This window comes from Schistocerca serialis, chromosome 3 (genome assembly GCF_023864345.2).
Source record: "Schistocerca serialis cubense isolate TAMUIC-IGC-003099 chromosome 3, iqSchSeri2.2, whole genome shotgun sequence".
In the NCBI taxonomy this organism is placed as follows: Eukaryota; Metazoa; Arthropoda; class Insecta; order Orthoptera; family Acrididae; genus Schistocerca; species Schistocerca serialis.
In genome coordinates this window covers 254633920-254652372 of record NC_064640.1, presented here as the reverse complement: position 1 = coordinate 254652372, position 18453 = coordinate 254633920, and the positions used below count along the sequence as shown (strand labels likewise).

At 39.7% G+C, this 18453-nt stretch overlaps 1 protein-coding gene across 1 annotated transcript in view; it reads right to left on the bottom strand.

Moving 5' to 3' along the window:
* Positions 1 to 18453, bottom strand: part of LOC126470011 (uncharacterized) — a 169321-nt gene that overhangs the window by 29174 nt on the left and 121694 nt on the right. The window contains exons 13-14 of the mRNA XM_050097489.1: positions 15822 to 16000; positions 6018 to 6157 (exon numbers count right to left, since the gene is read on the bottom strand). Coding sequence (XP_049953446.1) covers positions 6018 to 6157; positions 15822 to 16000 — 319 coding nt within the window. The remainder of the gene's footprint in view (positions 1 to 6017; positions 6158 to 15821; positions 16001 to 18453) is intronic.

The window sequence follows — 18453 nt, the reverse complement described above, 5'->3', positions numbered from 1 at the left end:
CGCCTTCCGGAAGTCAAGAAAAATAGCATCTACCTGGGAGCCTGTATCTAATATTTTCTGGGTCTCATGAACAAATAAGGCGAGTTGGGTCTCACACGATCGCTGTTTCCGGAATCCATGTTGATTCCTACATAGTAGATTCTGGGTTTCCAGAAATGACATGATACGCGAGCAAAAAACATGTTCTAAAATTCTACAAGAGATCGACGTAAGAGATATAGGTCTATAGTTTTGCGCATCTGCTCGACGACCCTTCTTGAAGACTGGGACTATCTGTGCTCTTTTCCAATCATTTGGAACCCTCCGTTCCTCTAGAGACTTGCGGTACACGGCTGTTAGAAGGGGGGCAAGTTCTTTCGCGTACTCTGTGTAGAATCGAATTGGTATCCCGTCAGGTCCAGTGGACTTTCCTCTATTGAGTGATTCCAGTTGCTTTTCTATTCCTTGGACACTTATTTCGATGTCAGCCATTTTTTCGTTTGTGCGAGGATTTAGAGAAGGAACTGCAGTGCGGTCTTCCTCTGTGAAACAGCTTTGGAAAAAGGTGTTTAGTATTTCAGCTTTACGCGTGTCATCCTCTGTTTCAATGCCATCATCATCCCGTAGTGTCTGGATATGCTGTTGCGAGCCACTTACTGATTTAACGTACGACCAGAACTTCCTAGGATTTTCTGTCAAGTCGGTACATAGAATTTTACTTTCGAATTCAATGAACGCTTCACGCATAGCCCTCCTTACGCTAACTTTGACATTGTTTAGCTTCTGTTTGTCTGAGAGGTTTTGGCTGCGTTTAAACTTGGAGTGGAGCTCTCTTTGCTTTCGCAGTAGTTTCCTAACATTGTTGTTGTACCACGGTGGGTTTTTCCCGTCCCTCACAGTTTTACTCGGCATGTACCTGTCTAAAACGCATTTTACGATTGCCTTGAACTTTTTCCATAAACACTCAACATTGTCAGTGTCGGAACAGAAATTTTCGTTTTGATCTGTTAGGCAGTATGAAATCTGCCTTCTATTACTCTTGCTAAACAGATAAACCTTCCTCCCTTTTTTTATATTCCTATTAACTTCCTTATTCAGGGATGCTGCAACGGCCTTATGATCACTGATTCCCTGTTCTGTACATACAGATTCGAAAAGTTCGGGTCTGTTTGTTATCAGTAGGTCCAATATGTTATCTCCACGAGTCGGTTCTCTGTTTAATTGCTCGAGGTAATTTTCGGATAGTGCACTCAGTATAATGTCACTCGATGCTCTGTCCCTACCACCCGTCCTAAACATCTGAGTGTCCCAGTCTATATCTGGTAAATTGAAATCTCCACCTAAGACTATAACATGCTGAGAAAATGTACGTGAAATGTATTCCAAATTTTCTCTCAGTTGTTCTGCCACTAATGCTGCTGAGTCGGGAGGTCGGTAAAAGGAGCCAATTATTAACCTAGTTCGGTTGTTTAGTGTAACCTCCACCCATAATAATTCACAGGAACTATCCACTTCTACTTCACTACAGGATAAACTACTACTAACAGCGATGAACACTCCACCACCGGTTGCATGCAATCTATCCTTTCTAAACACCGTCTGTACCTTTGTAAAAATTTCGGCAGAATTTATCTCTGGCTTAAGCCAGCTTTCTGTACCTATAACGATTTCAGCTTCGGTGCTTTCTATCAGCGCTTGAAGTTCCGGTACTTTACCAACGCAGCTTCGACAGTTGACAATTACAATACCGATTGCTGCTTGGTCCCCGCATGTCCTGACTTTGCCCCGCACCCGTTGAGGCTGTTGCCCTTTCTGTACTTGCCCAAGGCCATCTAACCTAAAAAACCGCCCAGCCCACGCCACACAACCCCTGCTACCCGTGTAGCCGCTTGTTGCGTGTAGTGGACTCCTGACCTATCCAGCGGAACCCGAAACCCCACCACCCTATGGCGCAAGTCGAGGAATCTGCAGCCCACATGGTCGCAGAACCGTCTCAGCCTCTGATTCAGACCCTCCACTCGGCTCTGTACCAAAGGTCCGCAGTCAGTCCTGTCGACGATGCTGCAGATGGTGAGCTCTGCTTTCATCCCGCTAGCGAGACTGGCAGTCTTCACCAAATCAGATAGCCGCCGGAAGCCAGAGAGGATTTCCTCCGATCCATAGCGACACACATCATTGGTGCCGACATGAGCGACCACCTGCAGATGGGTGCGCCCTGTACCCTTCATGGCATCCGGAAGGACCCTTTCCACATCTGGAATGACTCCCCCCGGTATGCACACGGAGTGCACATTGGTTTTCTTCCCCTCTCTTGCTGCCATTTCCCTAAGGGGCCCCATTACGCGCCTGACGTTGGAGCTCCCAACTACCAGTAAGCCCACCCTCTGCGACTGCCCGGATCTTGCAGACTGAGGGGCAACCTCTGGAACAGGACAAGCAGCCATGTCAGGCCGAAGATCAGTATCAGCCTGAGACAGAGCCTGAAACCGGTTCGTCAGACAAACTGGAGAGGCTTTCCGTTCAGCCCTCCGGAATGTCTTTCGCCCCCTGCCACACCTTGAAACGACCTCCCACTCTACCACAGGTGAGGGATCGGCCTCAATGCGGGCAGTATCCCGGGCAACCACAGTCGTAGTCCGATCAGGGGATGCGTGGGACGAGCTGGCCGTCCCCGACAAACCCCCATCCCGACCCCCACAGTGATGCCCATTGGCAACAGCCTCAAGCTGTGTGACCGAAGCCAACACTGCCTGAAGCTGGGAGCGAAGGGATGCCAACTCAGCCTGCATCCGAACACAGCAGTTGCAGTCCCTATCCATGCTAAAAACTGTTTTGCTAAGAACGTCTGAACTAATCTACAGAGAGCGTAAACAAATCGACAAAATTTAAACGGTTATTAAAATACAAGATTGCCTAGTAAATGCAGTAATGCTGCTACTTGCGCACTGCTGACACTGCTCGGCGGCGGAAGGAGACTAAGCAAAATTACACTATTCAGGTACTAAAACACGATGCTACACTCTCAACCTGCATAAAGCAGGTTGTGATACATCTGGAAATGTGTTAACAGGAGCTGGAAAAGTGTTTCATAATCAGTGTAAACAAAAATCATTTATTAAAAGAAGGAATAATACTTGTATAATTATATTATAACAGCTGTTGTCCTTGGAGTCTGAGATCAGAAAATGACATTAATTGTGTTTGTATAATATTCAAGACTTAAATAACAGAGTTTTTGTGATGATAATCAAAAGAAACACACTTGGTATGCTAACAAATTTAAAAACTGAAGCCGATTACTTTCTTTTGGTACTCTTGAGTTACTTCCTCCAGAGATATATGAAAGCATTGTGAACTTGGCAAACACAGGCCAAAAGTAAACATAGGCCAAGTTAGACCCATCATGATGTAAGTGAGATGAGGTGGGAGAAGTAACAAAATGATAACAGTGATAATAATAATCATACACTGAAGGAATGAATATGTGCTATGAGAAATTTGCTAAGGAGAGATGAAAAATTTAGAGAAAAGAAAGTAAGTTGTTGTTGAGCATTGTGGAGATCCTAATAACATTTTGCATTTCACAATAAATGTTATGATGTGCTATATTTCAGTTGAAAAAGTTGGAGAGACAACTGGTGCTTTGAACTTCACCACCAATGAAGATCCTCCAGGCTGCTGACCAGTGAAGACCACCAGGATGGTGTTATAAGTGACAGCCACCTGGACACCAGTCTTTTAGTTCAAGATTGCTGCTAGTTGAGATTACTTCTGTGTTGCTATTTACTGCTGAATGTTACACCAAGTTGTTGATAGTTATCTCTACTGGCAAACATTCAGTTTACTTGGACACAGACCAAGTTGTTAATATCTACCTCTACTGGCAAATATTCAGTGTACTTAGATGCTCACCCACATCAGGACATTGTTTATAGCTAGCCATGGCTGCCACAAGTAGTCAACAGTGTAGCAGTTCTTTCACACAATCTGAGTAAATCATATTTATTTAAAGTGCACTTATGTCAACTAATCTTTTGCTTTCTTGTCCAGATACCTACAGCGAAAGATCGCTTTGGCCAACTTTCCACCCATTTATCATTAGCAGTGAGGTCATAATATTTGGGTTCTCAGAACACAACAGTTACACATCATGACAGTCTCTAGCCATTTACAGGTTTGTAATTGACTACGTATTTCCCATCGAGACTACCATTATGGAATAGAAGCAATTTTTCAAGAAAAATGACTTCAATCTACATTTGAAAACAGTTCTTCCATGGGAAGATTGCTGAAGAGTTTTGTAGTCATATATTTTCCTCCATTCTGTGCCACATTCACCAGAGGAAAGTACAGGTCATTTTGCTGCTACTATTGTATTTATTTATATCTCTGTTATTTCCAAACTGCAATTGATTGCAGATAACAAATTTCACCAGTGAATAAATGTACTGTTGTGCAATAGTTAATATGCCAAATTGCTTGAACAGATGCCTATACGTGTTTCAGCACACGTTTAAAATTACCTTCTTTTGTACATTTTACCCAAGTGAGGAGTTACCCCAGAACATTATCCTGTAGGACACAAGTGAATGAAAATATGCAAAAGATGTTAACTTACTGATTTCAGGCCCCAAATTGGCAATTACTGTCTTGATAAAAGTATCTTAAGTTAATGCTGTCATAGTTCTTCTAAATAGTTTTTCCAGTTTAAGTTTTCATCAATATGGACTCTTAAGTTTTTACTCTATTTATTATTTTTGTTGGTACAAATGGCTCTGAGCACTATGGGACTCAACTTCTCAGGTCATTAGTCCCCTAGAACTTAGAACTAGTTAAACCTAACTAACCTAAGGACATCACACACATCCATGCCCGAGGCAGGATTCGAACCTGCGACCATAGCCGCTCTCGCGGTTCCAGACTGCAGCGTATAGAACCGCACGGCCACTTCAGCCGGCTTTGTTGGTACATTACATTAATAAGAGGTTGAGATACTTTTGAGAGTGTAATACTGGATGGATGGTGTTTTACAAAGTTTTTGCAAAACCCAACTAATAACATAAAAAATTTACTATTTTCTGTGTTGATGTTTCTTTGCTTTGTTTAACTATAATGCTTGTATCATCTACAAAAAGACTAGTAATTCTGCCTCCTGATTCAAATAAAGTGATAGATCATTAACATAAAGCAAGACCAGTAATGGGCCTGTGCTGAACCCCATAAAATATATGTATTACTCGAACATATTAGTGTAATTTTCTGGAACTTGTTTATTCTAATAGGTATGTACTGAACCATTTATCATATAAAAACAAAATACTTCTTCTAGAATATCATAATTGACTCAGTCAAATGCCTTTAATGTTACAAAAGATGCCAGTTGCTGACACATATAATTTAAAGTTACATTATCTGCTCAGTGAATGCGGAAATAGCTGCTTCCACAGAGCAGCCCTTTTTAAATCCAAACTGTGATTAATGGAGTACTGCATTACTATGCAGGTGGGTGACAAGCCTTGAGAACATGATCTCTAAATTTTTTTTAAAAACTGGATAGAAGGTATTAAAGTTTGAGGTTACACTTTACATCTAGTGAGGCTTAAAAAAGGCCTGTTAAAAATACCATGAATTAATAATGTATTACACATGTAACTGAGAACGTTACATACTGATATTACATGGCCACAAATTTTAGGGTCTCATTGGAGGTATCGTAATAGACAGCCAATGTCCCTTATTCTTCTAAAGTTAATTAACACAGTTTATGACTAACTCTTTGGGGTGCAAAAATAAGAACTAGTAAGTGACTAGGCTATACAGAATTCTAGTGGAAACTGGAGATAGTCCATATGGTGGTTCAAAATATTGTTTAAAATTTTAAGGTTGAATACATCAATGCCGGACACAAATAACGCAAAAAAAAACAAGAAAATTTTTCAAAATCACACTTAACTATAAAGATAACAAACAAACAATTAATGTAGCTCCAAATAACTCAAATACTGTAGAGAGTAAATTCAAAATTAAATCATAATTACCCAGCTCCAATGTATCCAGATGTAACCACAGCTTCTCCAGGTCCACGGAACAAACAAGTTAGATTATACCTTTTATCTCGTCCAGTTTGTACATAATCACTGAATTGTACAACTACAATGTTTGTCATGGTGTCACCATACTGAAAATAAACATTCCTGGACTTACATTCAAAATAATTTCGTTTTGGTATATGTGATGTTATTTTACAATGAAGTTACATTTTGTGCAAATCACTATGAGGTAAGCAGCTAGTTAACATTACAGTAAAGTGGATATAGCACAAGTTTTTGACTCATGAAAGTAAGTCTGAAAATGTGGCCGCCTAAATTGTTGATAACAAAAATGTGTAACACTACAACTTGATGAAAAGTCAACACTGGTAGTCACAGTGAAATAAAAGTAAAAATTTGACGATCTGGCACCAGTAGAAGAGTGAACATGGGAGCTTTCCCCAATGGACGTATGCCTGTTATTTTCCTCACTTACAATTGAGTTTATACGAGGGCTACCCAGAAAGTAATGCACAACATTTTTATCTACGCACCCTATTTTTTCCACATAAACTTCATCCTCTTCTATGGTCTTCCTCCAGCATGAAACAAGGGTGTGTATGCCCTGTCAGTACCAATGTTTGTCCTGGTGGCAGAGCAGTGCTTCACTGTGTGAATCACCTCCTCATTGTCCTCAAAATGTCTTCCATGAATGGCATCCTTTGATGGCTCAGACAAGTGAAAGTCCAAGGGGGCTAGGTCAGGGCTGTAGGGTGGATGGAGTAACACTGTCCAACCCTCTTTTGGGATGTGTTCAGCAGCCTCAGACTTGTGTGCGGTCAAGCTTTATTATGTTGCACCAAAACATCTCTTGGGTTGTTGCAGTGCCAAAGTTGCCGGAAACGCATCTCGAGTTTTGTTACTGTGTTGTCATATGCTTCTGAATTAATGGTACTGCCTCTTGGCATCACATTAATAAGAATCACATCTCCACAGCCCCAGAACATGATGATCATGACCTTACCAGTGGAAGCAGTCGCTTTGAATTTTTTCTTCTGTGGGGAGTGGGAATGGTGCCATTCCATCAACACTTGTTTTGTTTTGGGCTCAAAATGGTGAACCCAGGTTTTATCACCTGTCTCAATCTGGGACAAGAAGGCCTCCCCCTCAACTTCAAAATGTTGCAACAAATCATGACAAATGTTTTTTCTGTGTGATTTGTGATCCACCATTAGACCTGCGGGACCAATCTTGCACACACTTTTGAATATCCAAGAGTGCAGATAATTGCATCCACATTTCTTTTGCTGATTGACAGATGCAGCACCAAATGCTGAGTTGTAATGCTGTAATGCATCTGTCCTTGTGAATGACAATGCAAGCTCACTGCAACATGTCAGGTGTGACAGCCGCGGATGGTCTCCCCAACACTGCAAATCATGGAGCTCTGCTGCACTGCCTTCTGATGATCTCACCCTCTGTGCCCAGCAATTAACTGTACTTCTGTCGACAGCAGATGGTCCATAGATTTTGCACAAGTGTTTGTGAATATTTCACACAGTGTATTTCTCTGCAATGAGAAATACAATGACGGCATGTTGATTGTAATGTACATCACCTACAGATGCCACTTTGAAACTGTCCTGCAGCTACGCTACCTGTTGGAAGTGTTGGAAACTTGGCATGCTCACTCAGGAGACTCCAGATAATACATACATAACGTTTCACATTCATAGCATTGTTTTCAGCAGAAAAAAAAATGTGGTGCATTACTTTCTGGGCATATATTCAATCCTGACTATGTCCTGACAGTTGTTTACTCTTGACTGTCTGCATGATTTAACTAGTTCCAATCACCACTCAATAAATTTATAACCACACTACTTCACATAATTTATATATGTGCTGAGCAGAAAATACTAGTACAAACCTGCAGTCTTTTTAAGTCTACCTTAGATTTTTGCAGGGTTTCTCTCAGATATGATTTCATCATAAATGTGCCCTCTGTAAAAAAGCCTGAAGCTATAGTTAAAGGTTTATGATGAATCCTTAATGCAGTGTTCAAACATCAGTGATATTTACATCAATGTTTACAGCATATATGGTCTGAGAGCATATTCGAGTTCCATTACTTCTACACTATCCAGACACCCCCCAAAACATACGTTTTTCATATTAGGTGCATTGTACTGCCACCTACTGCCAGGTACTCCATATCAGCGACCTCAGTAGTCATTAGACATCGTGAGAGAGCTGAATGGGGCGCTCCATGGGACTCATGGACTTCGAATGTGGTCAGGTGATTGGGTTTCACTTGTGTCATATGTCTGTATGCGAGATTTTCACGCTCCTAAACATCCCTAGATCCACTGTTTCTTATGTGATAGTGAAGTGGAAACATGAAGGGACACATACAGCTCAAAAGTGTACAGGTCGACCTCGTCTGTTGACTGACAGAGACCACCGACAGTTGAAGAGGGTCATAATGCGTAATAGGCAGACATCTATCCAGACCATCACACAGAAATTCCAAATTGCATCAGGATCCACTGCAAGTACTATGAGAGTTAGGCGGGGGGTGAGAAAACTTGGATTTAATGGTAAAGCGACTGCTCATAATTCACACATCACACTGGTAAATGCCAAACAACACCTCGCTTGGTGTAAGGAGCATAAGCATTGGACGATTGAACACTGGAAAAATGTTGTATGGAATGACAAATCATGGTACACAATTTGGCAATCTGATAGCAGGGTGTGAATATGGTGAATGCGCGGTGAACATCATCTGCCAGCGTGTGTAGTGCCAACAGCAAAATTCAGAGGGGGTGGTGTTATAGTGTGGTTGTGTTTTTCATGAAGGCGGCTTGTGTCTCTTGTTGTTTTGCATGGCACTATCACAGCACAGGCCTACATTGATGCTTTAAGCACCTTCTTGCTTCCCACTGTTAAAGAGCAATTTGGGGATGGCGATTGCATCTTTCATCACGATCGAGCACCTTTTCATAATGCACGGCCTGTGGTAGAGTGGCTAAACAACAATACCATCCTTGTAATGGACTGGCCTGCACAGAGTCCGGACCTGAATCCTATGGAACACCTTTGGGATGTTTTGGAACGCTGACATCGTGCCAGGCCTCACCGACTGACATTGATACCTCTCCTCAATGCAGCACTCCATTCCGGCTGCCATTCCCCAAGAAACCTTCCAGCACCTGATTGATCATATGCCTGTAGAGTGGAAGCTGTCATCAAGGCTAAGGGTGGGTCAACACCATATTGAATTCCAGCATTACCAATGGAGGGCACCACAAACTTGTAAGTCATTTTCAGCCAGATGTCCAGATACTTTTGATCACATAGTGTATGACTTAATCTAGTTTCCAGAGAGAAATTCAGCCATATTGCAAACAAAACCTTCATCAATGTAATATCCAAGATCAATATCCAAATTATCTAATAACATTCCATGTAGCATGGCTGATAAACATAATATTAAGACAGCTAGTGTATGCAAATAATTATGGTCCTGTCTATGTAAGATCAGAATTAAGACAATGACAATAATTAATTCAGACATGTTGTGTAAGTACAGAATGTTTCCAGTCATCCCATACTTGACAGATCATGATCTCAATTGGATCAACAGAATGTGGTGCACACTAGTAGTGAACAACAACTGTTCATGCAGTAGATCTTTGGACTGAATCAAAAGTCTTCTCCCAGCTACATAAGTCTAAAAAGAGAGGCTGTTCATTGCATTTTTCTTAGAGTTGATGTTAGCAAATCATAGTGGAATTTGGGGAGAAAATCATAGCAGTGATAATTACAACTTTTGAGCAAAACAGAAAGAAAGCAGTGGATGAATATTTTTGATGGACTGAGGAACTTAAACGGGGAAATACCACACTAGTGAGTGGAACTTATATTTACAGAGATACAATGGACTTGAAAATTAGAAAAATGATACACATGGCAACAGGTTAGTGTTTAATATGAAGGACAAACTGAAGACCACTCCTCCAGATAGATAAATATGTTTATGTACACTATGAATGCAAACTGCAGAGCACCACATGTACAAGACATTTGTGTATTAATGGTGTGGCAACCAATACATATTCTTTGGCACCTCTAATTTTGGCACTTCTAATTTTGTCGATGACCCTCCATCCAACGCAACACACTGCACCCTCACTATTAAAAGGTCTTCAGTCCAGTCATAAATTTTCATTGATACCCCCATAAAATAGTACTTTAAAAAATAACCAGTTGCATAGTACTGAGCCAAACACTTTTTGGAAGACAAGAAGTACTGCATCCATCTGATTGCCTTAATGTATGGCTTTCAAGATATCATGTGAAAAAGTGTGTGCTGGGTTTCCCATTTCAGTGTTCACAGAATCCATATGGGTTGGAATGAAGGAAGTTTTCTATTTGAGATACCTCATTATGTTCGAGCTCAGAATATATTCTAAGGTTGTTCAACAGATGTGTATCAAAGATAGTAGAGGGTGGTTTTGTGGATCACTTTTGCTACCCTTTTTGTAGACAAATGTGATCTGTGGGCACAGCTTATTGGGCTCAGCTTATTGTTTAAGGGAATTACAGTATATTATGATTAAAAAACGAGATAACGCAACCACAAATTATGTATGGAATCTGACAGAGATTCCATTGGGCCCTGGAGTTTTGTTCAATTTTAGCTCTTTCTCAATGCCGCTGACACTAATATCTACACCAAAGAATTAAACTGGGGCAGTACACCTCGAAATTCCTTTGACAGAAGAGTTACGCACTTCCTCCTTTGCTTTCCTAACCTCAGTTTCAGTTCTTATGTTGTTCATCACTCTCTGGACACTAACTTTGGTGCTGCTCACAGCCTTTACAGTTGGCCAGAATTTCTTTGGGTTTTATGATGTATGTTTCAATAAAATTCTGCTATGGTAATCACTGAAGGCTTCACACATTTCCAACCAGACATGTTTCATTTAGCATACCTGTTCACTTGGTTTTATTTTTGTGTATTTATTGATTTCACTCCATCTTATTAGGACCATCAGGCTCTTTCTTACGTCAGACCAGAGTTTCACACATATAATACCTTTCTTGCATCATAGTTACCTAAGTATCAACAACTTTAATATGACAAATATTATTAAAATGATCTGAGTTTCTGTAGTGACAATATGGGTAAATAATATGGACTGTGAACTAATAAAGCTAATACTGGCAAGTATCTCTACAGCTGCTGCTACTGTCAAAATGATAATGATGATAATAGTAACAACAATAACAATAATAATAATAACAATAATAATAATGAGTGTGTACAGGGACAATGGTAATCATTATTGTTGCTTCAGTAGCTAAGTCATTAACTGTCTTCTGAAGCTGGATCTATTATTTATTTCTCTAATATAATGTGGGAGGTTATTCCAGAGTTGTGTTGCTGCTACTGAGAAGGACTGTGAGAAAGTGGCTGAACGACGGAGTGGGACAGACAGGTTTTTGCTCTGATGGGAATGGGTGTTTCTGCTATGTTGTTCAGACAAGAGTGTAATGGTGAGGGAAAGATATGAGGGACAGTGTATGTTGATAAGACAGTAGATAAGACAGAGAGTATGGAAATCTCTGTGCCTGTCTGAACACAGCCAGGATAGCTGCACATATGATTGTGAAAGATGATAAAAGAGTCAAACATCACATATGTAATGAATACAGGCATTCATAACTGGTTCCAGGTGCCATGAGCTTTCCTGAGAAAGACCAAACAGGCTAACAGTACTGTAATCAATATGTAGAAGTATAAGTGTCTGCACAAGTTTCTTTTTCATTTTAAGACGGAAAGGCTTTTTATATTTTGGTAGAACATGGAGGAATGCTGATGCCTTCTTACACATTGCAGTTATGTGCTCAGTCAAATTTAGATTCTCATCTGATATTACTCCTAGACTCTTTGCTGAGGGGGAGAAGCTGATATTTGTTCCATTTAGTATTACAGGTAGTAGGGATCCCTGATGTTTCAGTCTAATGATAGACTGAAATATGCTATTGTTATACCTTTGCATAAAAAGGGAGATAGATCTGATGTCAACAATTACCGTCCAATCTCCCTTCTAACAGCTTTATCCAAAATGTTTGAGAAAGTAATGTATTCAAGAGTAGCTTCACATATCTGTAAAAATGAAGTACTAACAAAATGTCAGTTTGGTTTCCAGAAAGGTTTTTCAACAGAAAATGCCATATATGCTTTCACCAGTCAAATTTTGAATGCTCTGAATAACCGAACACCACCCATTGGGATTTTTTGTGATCTCTCAAAGGCTTTTGATTGTGTAAATCATGAAATTCTGCTAGACAAGCTCAAGTATTGTGGCATGAGTGGGACAGTGCACAAATGGTTTAATTCGTACCTAACTGGAAGAGTGCAGAAAGTTGAAATAAGTAGTTCTCGTAACATGCAAAGATCAGCACATTCCTCAAACTGGGGAACTATCAAGAATGGGGTTCCACAAGGGTCAGTCTTGGGTCCTTTGTTGTTCTTATTATATATTAATGACTTGCCATTCTATATTCATGAAGAGGCAAAGTTAGTTCTCTTCGCTGATGATACAAGTATAGTAATCACACCTGAGAAACAAGAATTAACTGAGGAAATTGTCAATACTGTCTTTCAGAAAATTACTAAGTGGTTCCTTGTAAACGGACTCTCACTGAATTTTGATAAGACACAGTACATACAGTTCCGTACAGTGAATGGTATGACACCATTAATAAATATAGACCTTAATCAGAAGCATATAGCTAAGGTAGAATATTCCAAATTTTTAGGTATGTCCATTGATGAGAGATTAAATTGGAAGAAACACATTGATGATCTGCTGAAACGTTTGAGTTCAGCTACTTATGCAATAAGGGTCATTGCAAATTTTGGTGATAAACATCTTAGTAAATTAGCTTACTACGCCTATTTTCACTCATTGCTTTCATATGGCATCATATTTTGGGGTAATTCATCACTGAGGAATAAAGTATTTATTGCACAAAAGCGTGTAATCAGAATAATAGCTGGAGTCCACCCAAGATCATCCTGCAGACATTTATTTAAGGATCTAGGGATATTCACAGTAGCTTCTCAGTATATATACTCTCTTATGAAATTTGTTATTAACAACCAAACCCAATTCAAAAGTAATAGCAGTGTGCATAACTACAATACTAGGAGAAAGGACGATCTTCAATATTCAAGATTAAATCTAACTTTGGCACAGAAAGGGGTGAATTATACTGGCACTAAAGTCTTTGGTCACTTACCAAATAGTATCAAAAGTCTGACAGATAACCAACAAGTATTTAAGAAGAAATTAAAAGAATTTCTGAATGACAACTCCTTCTACTCCATAGAGGAATTTTTAGATATAAATTAAGAAAAAAAAACAAAAATATTAAAAAAAATAAAAAAAATAAAAAAAAATAAAAAAAATAAAAAATAAAGAAAAACAAAAAAACACAAAAAAAATAAAGTTGTTATATTAACTTAAGTATGTTGTTAAATTAACCTAATTATGTCATGTATTGGAAAATTCGACTCGTTCCACATCATTACGAAATATCGTATTCATGATCCATGGAACTAGTATTAATCTAATCTAATCTAATCTAATCAGTCTAATGAGCCTAGAATGACCAATAAGTACCATCTGGATTGAGTTTTTAAACCTTTATCTTGCACCAATTTTTATAGCACACACAGGTCAGTATTGAGATTCTCAATAGCACTTCAAGTTTATCGGTTTTGTACTTAGATACAATTGAAGGTGCACATGTGGTATTTGTAGTAGGACAAAGCTGATGACACATCATTGATATACAGTGGAAAAAGTATAGGACTTAGTTCTGAAGCCTGGGTGATGTCTGATACTGCCTGCCTCCATTGTGACTTAATGGTCCTGGACAGGACACATTACTGGTGAGACGTCAGGTATGTGCAAAACCATTGCACTGCACTTCACAAGAAATTCAGGCTGCTAATTTTGGCAAGTAAAATTTTGAAGCTGACAGTGTCAAAGACTTTTCTGAAGTCTAAGAAGCACATGACAGTTGCCTCTTGTGTATCCATGGCAAGCTTCACATCATCTGTTACCTTCATTAAGGCAGATGTTGTGCTGTGATGTTTATGGACATCTGGTTGTATTCATCTAGTAGGTTGTTTGTACTTAGGTAGGTTGCTGGACGGTGCAGAAAGAGGGCAGATTGGTTGGTAGTCAGAGGGTGCTGTGGCAACATCCTTTTTAAGTAGTGGCTTATGTAGCTGCTTCCAAGCTTCAGGGAAAACACTTGCAATTTTTTTGAAGGTATGTGTTATAATGGGCAGTAGTGGTTCAATAATAAGCTCAATGATTTGGCCTGTGACAGCAGATATCTCTCCCAATGGGCTTCTGTACAACATGATGGAATTGTATCTAGTATGGTGTGTATTACAGGCTAAATCCTTTGCTTAAAAGTTTCAGCAAGTGGAACCAGTATGGAACACTATCTCTTGCAAGGTGACAGCTAATACCTACATTATTTTCTCTATTACCAATTGCTGGTCTGAGCTGCAGCTAGAGGAGGGCATATGATATGTTGGAACAGTTGTCCAAGATCATCTGTGCATTGGTGTATGATACTGTGATTGTAATAGTACCTTATACACACCCTGTGTATGTGAATGAAACTGTGTATGTGAATAAAACTTCATTCATGTGAGACAATTGCTACAAGGTACTCATTTTGCACTAGTGTATACTATCGAAGAGGACATCCAAGGTCTTGCATACAAATTGCTCTGGATATGAATTTTGAGGGTGTTTGTGATTTATTTACATAAGTGGTTTGTTGACTGCTGCTTCAGAATCAATTAAATATATCACAAGCAGTTGTACAGATATAATTTTGCATAATCCATGGATAGACGGAAACAAATATTTTGATGTTGTTTCTGTTTAAGGAAAAGTATGTTGTAATTAATGTAGATTGTAATAGGAAGTCTGAAAAGACAGTATCATATGCAGGATGTTGGTGCAATACAGAAATACAAATAAGCCTTGCAGGATAAAAATGTTATTTTTTGGATTGACTTGATAGGAAGAAAACCTATCCAAAGATCTGGTGAGACAAAGTTGCAACAAGGATAAATAGAATATGTCAGTTTTATTTAGACAGGCAAATTGTAGTTATTGCTCACAAACAAACCACAGATACATTCACATTATAGTTCAACAGTTCATGTAAGTAAGATAATAAAGATTGATTAATGATATATAGCATAAAAATTTAACCAATAAGAAAATAAGGATTACAAATTAATTAGTGTTGCATCTGTATGGTGATTTAATAACAGCAGACTTGACATGAAATATAACACAGATCCAGAATGAGACCTTCAGTGGCAGCCAGTTGTCTATTCAAATGATTTCTTAGTTAAAAAATAAAACTACCAATTGGAAGCTGTCTACTGTCACAGATGGAAAATTTTAAAAGAAGCTGAAGTTAACAAATGTGTATTAACTTTAACTCAAGATGCCATTCTGTGAAATAGAAGCACAGAATGCCTTAGATATGAAATTGATTTTCAAAAGAAAAGGCAATAATTTATTATTTCCACATGACTATGAAAATTTCTCATGGAAATTTATTATCAAACATGAATGTTACATACTGATCAAAAAAATCTAAATTCAAAAACTGAAACCACTATGTAAACGACACTGTGAAATAGTTTTACTATTTTTATGAAAAAATGAAAATGATATTTTCTCATCAACAAACCCTTTGTGTTCCACATTCTGGGTAGCCCTGTGCACCACTTATTCTCAAAACATTCAGTGTTCCTCCATTCCCCCGGAAGAAACAGCGATCATAGAAACCATATGTATAGATGCGGCCAAAGAATCCCTCAGGTGTTCTAAGAGTAAATTCCATTCCATCTTCACTACATTGCTGGCTGACTGTGTATGAGCAAAATAACAAAATGTATATTTTATTCCTTATTTCAATAACAATACAATGTATTTAAAAACAATTTCAAAATTGAAAAAATTCTTAAATTACTTTTTCAAGATAGGTACTGATCTGGATATCTGAAAAATGATCCGTTATGTATAAGTATACATAAAAAAACTGACCTTGACCTTTCTGTCACATTGTTACATGTTTATTAATGTTTCTAATGCCTATAATCATGAATCCAGTAGCACTTTAGAGAAGTAAAAGTCCTTGAACTATGACCTAGATGTCTGCATGCTATAGGATGTGATAATGTGGAAAAAAACAAAAAGATATGCTCCATGGTGGAATGATCTGAATGTGACAGAAATCAATTGGTGTGATGTAGATGTACAGACAAAAAAATGAATACAATTTCAGAAAAGATGGATAATTTATTCAAGAGAAGGAGCTCCGCAAATTGAGCAAGTCAATAATGTGTTGGTCCATCTCTGGCCATTACGTGAGCAGTTATTCAGCTTAGCATTGATAGAGTTGTTGAATGTCCTCCTGAGGTACATTGTGCCAGATTCTGTCCAAATTGTGTGTTCATTCATGAAAATCCCGAGATGGTTGGTGAGCTCAGCCCATAGTGCTCCGGGACCAATGATCGTAGCAGTCTGGTCCCTTTAATCCCATAAACCAACCAACCATAGTGCTCCACATGATCTCAATTGGGGAGAGATCCAGTGACATTGCTGACTGAGGTAGGGTTTGGCAAGCATGAAGACAAGCAGTAGAAGCTTTAGCCTATGCAGGCAGACTTTATCTTTTCTAAAATGTAAGTCCAGGATGGCTTGCCATAAAGTGCAACAAAATGGGGAGTGGAATACTGGTGACATACAGGTGTGCTGTAAGGGTGCTGCAGATGACAACCAAAGGGGTCCTCCTATGAAAAGAAATGGCACACCAGATCATCACCCTCGATTGTCAGGCCATATAGCAGACAACATTCAGGATGGCATCCCACCACTGTCCAGGGTCTTTACAGACACATCTCTGGCCTGGAATCTCTTGAGTATAACTGTCTTGAGTGATGAATCCTGCTTCGAATTGAGCCCTGATGTCCAGCGAAGATGTGTTGGGAGATGTCCCAGACACTAGTGGGATACCAACCTGGCTAATGCCTGCCATAATGCTAGACAACCTGGATTGGTGGTTTGGCATGCCTTTTCTTGGTTGGCCACTTTGGCTGTCATCCGCAGCACCCTTACAGCACAGTGGTATTTCAATGTTACTGTATACCCCATTATGTTGCCCTTCATGGTAAGCCACCCTGGGCTTACATTGCATCAAGAATGCCCTTCTGTCCACAGTGAGAGTTGACTTCATGCTTGCCAAACCCTACCTCAGTCAGCAAAGTCACCAGATCTCTCCATAACTGAGAACATTTGGAGCATTATGAGCAGGGCCCTCCAACCAGCTCAGGATTTTGATGGTCTAACACATCAACTGTGACCCTCCTCCCTCCCACCTAGCCATCCCATGGGCCACCTTTCAGGAGTTCCTTACTTCCAACTTGGGCTCACCATCCTTTGCCAGGTACCTTCCCAAGAATGCAAATCTCTCAATAGAAGAAAGGACAACTATTCACAACATCAAAACAAACCTTAATTTAATCATACTCCCTGCAGACAATGGTTCTACCACTGGTAGTGATGAATCATAGTGACTACCTGCCAGAAGGCTACTACCAACTGTCTGGCTCATTCATCTACAAGCTCTGCCACACTGATCCCATCACAGCAGTCCAATGTAACCTCCAACCACTACTGAAATCTTTATGTATATCCCAGAATCTGTCCACTGAGTCCACCTCTCTGCTCACTCCAGTGACACCATGACACCCATTTTCTACATGCTCCCCAAAATCCACAAACCATCAATCCTGGATGCCCCATTGTAGCTGGTTATTGTACTCACACCAAACGAGTTTCTGCTCTTTTGACCAACAATTGCCTGAAGCCTAGCCTCTCACATCAAAGATACCAACCTCTTCCTTCACTGACTCTCTACCATCCCCACCCCTTTACCGCCTGGACCCCTACTCATCACTGTTGATGACACTTCCCTATATACTGACATTCCTCATGCGCACGGCCATGCCACTATTGAACACTACCTCTCCCAATGTCCTTCCAACTCAAAAGACACTGCCCCATTCCTAATAAGCCTTACCAGCTATAACTTCACACAAAACTGCTACTCCTTCAAGGGGAAGGTATATTAAAAACCAGCAGCACAGCCATGGGCAGCTGCACGGCAGCTTCCTATGCCACCCTGTTCATGGGTCATCTAGAGGAAACCTTCCTAGCCTCCCAAGACCCCTAACCTCTTGTCTGGTCCAGGCTGATATACAATATCTTCACGAACTGGACTTGGGGCCAAGACACACTGTCCTCATTCCTTCACAGCC